Genomic DNA, 7,736 nt, shown 5'->3' with positions numbered 1-7,736 from the left:
ACCGCGGTGGTGGTTGTGGCGGTGGGTGCACCCAGCCTGGCCTGGCCGCAGGTGGTGGTTATGGCGGTGGGTGCACCCAGCCTGGCCTGGCCGCAGATGGCGGTAATGGCAGTGGGCGCACCCAGCCTCATCGTTCCCTCAGCAACTCATTCATTCAGTCAACATTTGTTGAACATTGCAGTGTGCCAGGCCCTGAACAAATGAGTTGAGGTCCTTCTCATTTAATGGGAGCCCAGAGCTGCCCCCTACCCCTGGCCCCACCAAGGGAGGGGGGCTGGTCCCCTGGCACGGGTCAAGGCCCTGGGCCCACATCCTTTGTCTACCTCTCCACCCCGCAGTGCCCATTCATCGACGATTTCATCCTGGCCCTCCACAGGAAGATCAAGAATGAGCCCGTGGTGTTTCCTGAGGAGTGAGTTGTCCACCCAGGGGACCGAGGGGGCTGCCACCCAGTCCTGGTGTCTGAGTTTTAGCAGAGCTTTTGCCCTTTGAGGACCCCACCCCAGCCTGCAGATATGAAGGTGGCGGTGCTGTTCCCCGGGAGGAACCCCTGAGTAGAAGGACGGGTGGGACTCTGGAGCCAAGGGTCTCCGCGACGTCACTGTACGGATGGGAGCCCTGAGATCCAGGGTTGGCCAGGGATGACCGCAGGCATCATTCACACGACTCCTTCACCGCAGGCCTGCCTGGGGTCGGTGGCGCCAGCCCCACCCAGCCCCTGAACTCAAGGGAGACTTCTTCCCCCACTCAGGGTCAGGGAGCTTCAAGATGCCAGTGCGTACTCCCATTTCACAGATGGAAAGAGGACGCTCTAGAGGAGAGCTGTCAGGGGGCTGGGTCTCAAGCCACCCTTCCTCCCCACTCCTCCCGTTGTGACTGAGGTCTCTGAGCGTAGCAGGGATGTAGGGGAGACCTCTTGCTCACGCGTGGTTCGCCTCATGATGGTTTGGCGACCGTGGCAGCCAGCCTGAGCTCCCTGGCTCCTCTTTTCGGGAGTGCATTTCAGGAGTGAAATGGAGGCCAGGTGCAGTGGCTCACACCTGTAATCCCAGCACTTTGGGAGGCTGAGGTGGGCAGATGACCTGAGGTTAGGAGTTCAAGACCAGCCTGGCCAACACGGTGAAACCCCATCTCTACTGAAAATATAAAAATTAGCCAGGCGTGGTAGGGCGCGTCTGTAGTCCCAGCTACTTGGGAGGCTGAAGCCCGAGAATTGCTTGAACCCGGGAGGCGGAGGTTGCAGTGAGCCTGGGCGACAGAGCAAGACTCTGTCTCAAAAAAATAAAAAAAAAAAAAAAAAAGAAACTGAAATGGGATTTGTCCTTAGCGACTCCTGCTCTCTCCTGCTCATTTCCTATGTGGTCCCCAAGCCCCGTTGAGCCCTCTTCTTCCCTGTCTCTGGGCCTTGTTGCCACCTGCACTCCTTGCCTCATTCAGGCCTCAGGCCCCTCCCCAGACTTGTCTAGCCACCTTCCCCCTGGTCTCACTGCTGCTGGCCTCCCTCCAGTCCAGCCAACACAGTCAGGTGGAGACAGCCCTGACACACAGAGCTCAACAAATCTGCCCACATCTCTGGCCTGAAGTTTGTCTGAGGCTTCTCAAAGCCACGCCCTGGCCCTGGCATTCACGCATCTCCGGGTTCTGCCACCCTCTCCTCTGGGGCCACCTCACTCCCTTTCCCGAGCACCAGCCAGCAGGCCTCTGTCCATTTCCTCCGCATCCCGTGATTGCCTTCCCTCCCGGCCTCCAGAGTTGCACCCCTGGTGCCTCTCTTCCTGCTGTACCCCCTGCCGGCGATGTCTTTCTCCCCAGCCCAGGGATTTTTTTTTTTTTTTTTTGAGACGGAGTCTCGGTCTGCCGCCCAGGCTGGAGTGCAGTGGCCGGATCTCAGCTCACTGCAAGCTCCGCCCCCCGGGTTTACGCCATTCTCCTGCCTCAGCCTCCCGAGTAGCTGGTACTACAGGCGCCCGCCACCTCGCCCAGCTAGTTTTTTGTATTTTTTAGTAGAGACGGGTTTCACCGTGTTAGCCAGGATGGTCTCAATCTCCTGACCTCGTGATCCACCCGTCTCGGCCTCCCAAAGTGCTGGGATTACAGGCTTGAGCCACCGCGCCCGGCCAAGCCCAGGGATTTTAAAAGGGATGACGCATCTAAGACAACAGGGGGAACCAAAGTCAACAGTCCGGAGAGTGGCTTTCTGCTCCCCAGTCTTGGAAGGATGGGCTCCCCAAGACCACTGGTGGCAAGGAAACTTGCGGTTTGAGCAGAGAGAGCTGGGGCTGATGTGGTCAGAGACTCAGATGGGAGAGACCAGGTGCTGGGCGGCCGCTCCCTCCCATTTGAGTCTCCCATCTCTGCCTGCACTCTTCTGGCTGGCACTGTGCCAGCCCGCTAACCTCGCTGGGCCTCAGTTTCCTCCTCTGTCAGAGAGGATCTTCTCTGGGTGTAGAAGAGGATGAGGTGGCGAGTGGGACCGAAGCCCCTGGTGTCCCATAAAACAACCCTCCTCACCATCTTTGCCACCCAGTGGGGTGTCCAGCACCCATGGAACTCTGTGTGTGCCTCTGTCCCAGAGGGAGACTTTACCTCCTGCTCGGGAAAGGCTCTCCAAGCACTTGGGAAGCTCCCTCCTGCTGTCCGGAACTCGCTCTTCTCATCCGAGGGGCAAGGGTGTGGGGAGGAGAGGTGGACAGGAAGGGGTCCTCATCAGCGATCCCACCCCTTCTCTGCTTCCTTCTCCCCCTCCAGGCCAGAGATCAGCGAGGAGCTCAAGGACCTAATCCTGAAGATGTTAGACAAGAATCCTGAGACGAGAATTGGGGTGCCAGACATCAAGGTCGGGGAACTGGAGGTCTTGGGCTGGGCTGGGACACAGAAAACAGGCATCAGTTTCCCCTTCTGGAGAGATCGACACCAGGATGCATGTGTGCTGGGTTTGGGTCTGTGGACTTTGGACCCCTCCTGGTGATTCTGGTAAACGCTTGGAGTCCTTTGCTGACTGAGTGTCTGCCTATGGCCTGACCTCTCCCCCTCTCCCTGCCCTCTTGGTCCCAACAGTTGCACCCTTGGGTGACCAAGAATGGGGAGGAGCCCCTTCCCTCGGAGGAGGAGCACTGCAGTGTGGTGGAGGTGACAGAGGAGGAGGTGAAGAACTCAGTCAGGCTCATCCCCAGCTGGACCACGGTGGTAAGAGGGCCGGGGTAGATGCTCCCTTGTCCTGGAGAGCCTGGGGGGCCTGAGCCTTGCTCTGTGCCTGCCTCCGTTGGGGCACAGAGGCCTGACCGGCCAGCCAGCTGTGATCCTGGGCCACTGGAGCCGCCATTCTGCTGGAGGCCCGTGGAGTGAGCCCATGTATCAGTTAGACGGCACCTGTGTCTTCCCCAGAGCCCGTATCAGGAGGTCTTGTGGTCAGGAGACCAGGAGGCTTGGTGAGGAGAGTAACTGATTTAAAGAAATACCAGGCGCAGTGGCTCACACCTATAATCCCAGCACTTTGGGAGGCCAAGTCGGGTGGATCACCTGAGGTCAGGAGTTCCAGACCATCCTGGCTAACACGGTGAAACCCGTCTCTACTAAAAATACAAAAAAAAAAAATTAGCCAGGCATGGTGGTGGGCGCCTGTAGTCCCAGCTACTCGGGAGGCTGAGGCAGGAGAATCGCTTGAACCTGGAAGGCAGAGGTTGTAGTGAGCTGAGATCGTGCCATTGCACTCCAGCCTGGGTGACAGAGCGAGACTCTGTCTCAAAAAAAAAAAAAAAAAAGAAAGAAATAGACGGCCCTTGCTGAGCCGCAACAGTCACCGTGACTGGAAGAAGCATTTCCTTCCATCCAGACAGTTATTGAACTTCCGTTTTCCAGGCACTGCCGAGGACACGGCAGGCGAATGGCCCGGGCAGGCTTTGCATTGGAGAAGTGGCCCCAAAGCCCACGTATCAGTTAGATGGTACCTGCGTCTCCCCCAGAGCCCACTCACATTTCAGTTTTGCTCTTCTTCCTCTGCTCAGCTTCTGTGTTGGCACTTGGAAGTGGTTCACGTAGTACCTGGTGGCCACTTGGGGCCACTGAGAGCCCTGCCCTGCCCCTGCCTGAGAGTCAAGTGAGTCAGGGCAAGCACAAGGCCAGGAGCCAGAGCCAGGGCCACTGCCCTTGGCAGGGCCTGGCCTTGTACTTGATCCCCCGCTGCAGGGTCCTGGCCCAGCTAGGACCAGCTGGCTGAATCCCTGCCCTCTATGTTTTCTTGGCTCTGTGGGGTCCCTGGAACCAGGCAACTCCCATGGGGTCCCCATGGCCACTTCTCTGGTCTTAGCCACCATCTCCTCTCTCCCAGACCACCGGAAGAAGCTCCCACGCTGTCCTTTGCTTCTACTCTCACTCCCCGTGCCCCCGGTCAATGCTCAACTCAGCACCCAGCATGGTCCTGGTGGCATGAGTGTGTCACCTCCCAGCTCAGAGCGTGCTTCTCATTCGGGCTGCCATGTCCCTCAGAGTTGGGCCCCCAGCCTGCCCTCCCCCTGCCCTGTTTTTCCGCGGGGCTCCTGCACCGTCCCCGCATCATGCACTCGACTCTGGCCACGTGCCATGGAAGAGGCTGCCCTAGAGCCTTCAGATTTTGCTTCCCTCTGCCTGGGGAACCCCACCCCCGACTGCCACGGGACCTGCTCCCTCACTTCCTGCGGCTTTTTAAGCCAGGGTCCCCTCAGAGAGAAGCAAGCCTTCCCTGCGTCACACCTCATCGCCATTCCTTGTTTTATGTTTTCCTTTCCACTTACTGACATACATATTTTGCTGATTTTTCTTCTTTACTTATCACCTGTCTCCTGAAACTAGAATATAAGCTATATGATGGCCGGGCGCAGTGGCTCACGCCTGTAATCCCAGCACTTTGGGAGGCCAAGGCGGGAGGATCACTTGAGATCAGGAGTTTGAGAACAGCCTGGCCAACATGGTGAAGCCCCGTCTCTTCTAAAAATACAAAAAATTAGCCGGGTGTGATGGCGGATGCCTGTAATCCCAGCTATTCAGGAGGCTGAGGCAGAAGGATCATTTGAACCCGGGAGGCGGAGGTTGCAGTGAGCCGAGATCGTGCCACTGCACTCCGCACTCCAGCCCCGGGCAACAGGAGCGAAACTCCATCTCAAAAAAATAAAAAGGCTATAGGGCTACATGAGGGCAAGAATTTTGGCCTCAGTGTGACCCCAGTGCCTAGAGCAGTGTCCAGCACACGGTAGGCAGCCAGTGGTGACCAGTGTTGACAGGATGGATGGAGACAGGCGAGTGAGTGAAGGGACTGGCAGGCGTGCTGCTGGCTCTCTGCATGTGTGTGAGTCAGCGTGTCTGGGGGCAGGGCATGGAACCGTCCTTGTCATGAAGGAGGGACAAAGGCAGAGAGCCAGGCTGCGGCAGCTGCCCCCCTCCTGGCAGCCCCCGTGGCTCGGCCACCGGCTGTGGTTCACCGTGCAGTAGCATCTTCTTGGCATCTTCTCTGTGGCCGGAAGGTGGGAAGGATGGCACAGTATCCTCCATGGCATTGCTGCTGTAGCGAGAAGGTATTTTCTCTTTTTTTTGTTTTTGAGACAGAGTCTCGCTCTGTCGCCCAGGCTGGGGTGCAGTAGCCAGATCTTAGCTCACTGCAAGCTCCGCCCCCTGGGTTTACGCCATTCTCCTGCCTCAGCCTCCCAAGTAGCTGGGACTACAGGCGCCCGCCACCTTGCCTGGCTAGTTTTTTGTATTTTTTAGTAGAGACGGGGTTTCACCATGTTGGCCAGGATGGTCTCGATCTCCTGACCTCGTGATCCGCCCGTCTCGGCCTCCCAGAGTGCTGGGATTACAGGCGTGAGCCACCGCGCCGGCCGAGAAGGTATTTTCTAATGGACTCCTTCTTCCAGCCCTGGCCCTCCCCACTCTTTCAGCCTGGCCTTGTGGCCCCTTCATGGACCTGTCCCGGCCCCCCCTCCTCACACACCAGCGGCACCCAGCTCCTCACTGTTCCGGGGCTTTGCCCCCAGCCGCCAGCCCCCGTGTTCTCGTCCCTGCCATATCATGCTGTGCTGACTGAAATGAGACCCAGACTGCGGCCCCCTTGGCAGTTGTTCTTGGGGAATGGGAGCAGAGGTGGCGTGTCTGGGAGCCTGGGGCCGGTGCTCCTCACACCGCCATGTCCTCCTCAGATCCTGGTGAAGTCCATGCTGAGGAAGCGCTCCTTTGGGAACCCGTTTGAGCCCCAAGCACGGAGGGAAGAGCGATCCATGTCTGCTCCAGGAAACCTACTGGTGTAAGTACTAGTGGGCCGAGGCCTGCCGGCTGCTCCCTGGAGTCAGGTGGGGAGGCCTGAGGCCTATCCTCCCACACTCACTGTCATTGGGCCGAGGCCAGAGCCTGGGGACTTGGCCAGGTCTTGGATTGGCCCCATGTGCATCTCTGTCCCCAGTTAGTCAGGGCTAGAAGGGACCTTTTGGACCCAGCCCTTGCTTCATTCCTGGGGTCAGCATCCCTCACATACACGCTTCCAGGGATGAGGAGCTCACGCAACCCCTCTGTGGGGCAGGAAGACCCTTCTTCCATGAAGCTTGATGTCACTCTCCAACTGGGTCCAGCCCCTCTGGGGCTTCAAATCTGTGGCCTCCTCAGCCCTTGGCAGCCTGGCAGAGGTTTGCAGACAGGCTGAGGTCGGCTCCCTGTAGGAGGCTGGTGGGCTGTAGGGGAGGGGCGCTGGCCCCTCTGCCTGGCCCTGGGGACTGTGGGCTGCTCTCCCGAGTGGCCCAGGCTGCCTGCAGCCATTGCTGGGGCTGTGCGCCCAGTCAGCGCTTTGCGAGTGCTCGTCCAGTGAGTAAGCAGGGACAGGCTGGCCCGTGGACCATGGGAGAGGAACCCGCATTTGCCGAGGGCTCCCCACAGTAAGCCATGCCTGTGGATTCACCACCTCCTAGGAGGGTCCAGAAAAGCAGCTCCTCAAGCCTGTGCGCCTCGTCCTCAGCAGTTCCACCTTCTTCCACTGTAATAAAAGCCAGCCTGGGACGCTGATAAGGCCTGCTGGAGTTTGTACACAAACCTGCACAGAGAAGACGGTCGGGGTCCTGAACCACAGCATGGTCCTGGAACAGCCACTGCCTTCCTCTGGCCCCGGAGGGAAGCCTCAGGGAAGGGGCTGGCGGGGGTTGCTTGCCCCACCCTGGCCTGCTCTGTGTGGAAGGCGCACTCCCCTTAGCACTCCCAGCGCCAGGCGCCGTCCGGGTGCCTTGGCTTTGCACTGCCCCCAGGCCTGTCCGGGACCACCATGTTGGTGTCCGGTGAGGTCTCCCTCTCGTAAGAGGGCCCTTCAGAAGAGTTGGGTCCCCTGGTAGTGGACAAGCTGACATCTGCTCCCTGCTGGAAGTGCTTGCACCCAGGGAGAGTCACATAATGAGGTGTGGGGCCCGGAAGAGGCCTGGAGATCCCAACTGCAGTTTTTCTGTCATCTCTTCAGTGAGGTAGTTGCGGTTGGGGGAGGATTCTCTGAATTCATCTAGGAATATAGGCCCCTGATGCTGGAATTGTGCTTAGTGCGTGTGTAGGGGGGGACATACATAATTTGACATCCAAATGGGGATACTTTTGAGAGTGAAAGGGGAAGCCATTCGTAATTATGCCAGCACGGTGGCTCATGCCTGTAATCCCAGCACTTTGGGAGACCAAGGCAGGATTGCTTGAGCCCAGGAGTTCAAGACCAGCCTGGGCAACATAGCAGGACCCCATCTCTA

The 7,736-nt window shown here is 58.6% G+C and overlaps 1 protein-coding gene across 3 annotated transcripts in view; it reads left to right on the top strand.

Moving 5' to 3' along the window:
- Positions 1–7,736, top strand: part of CAMKK1 (calcium/calmodulin dependent protein kinase kinase 1) — a 33,895-nt gene that overhangs the window by 21,112 nt on the left and 5,047 nt on the right. For all 3 annotated transcript variants that reach the window (XR_002724923.2, XM_023184722.1, XM_023184721.1), the window contains exons 12-15: positions 339–412; positions 2,749–2,836; positions 3,058–3,186; positions 6,168–6,271. Coding sequence is in view for 2 of the 3 variants with exons in the window: in XM_023184722.1 (XP_023040490.1) it covers positions 339–412; positions 2,749–2,836; positions 3,058–3,186; positions 6,168–6,271 (395 nt within the window). In the remaining variant the exon portion in view is untranslated. The remainder of the gene's footprint in view (positions 1–338; positions 413–2,748; positions 2,837–3,057; positions 3,187–6,167; positions 6,272–7,736) is intronic.

Source organism: Piliocolobus tephrosceles, chromosome 16 (assembly GCF_002776525.5).
Source record: "Piliocolobus tephrosceles isolate RC106 chromosome 16, ASM277652v3, whole genome shotgun sequence".
Lineage (NCBI taxonomy): Eukaryota > Metazoa > Chordata > Mammalia > Primates > Cercopithecidae > Piliocolobus > Piliocolobus tephrosceles.
This window is presented reverse-complemented; position numbering and strand designations above follow the sequence as displayed.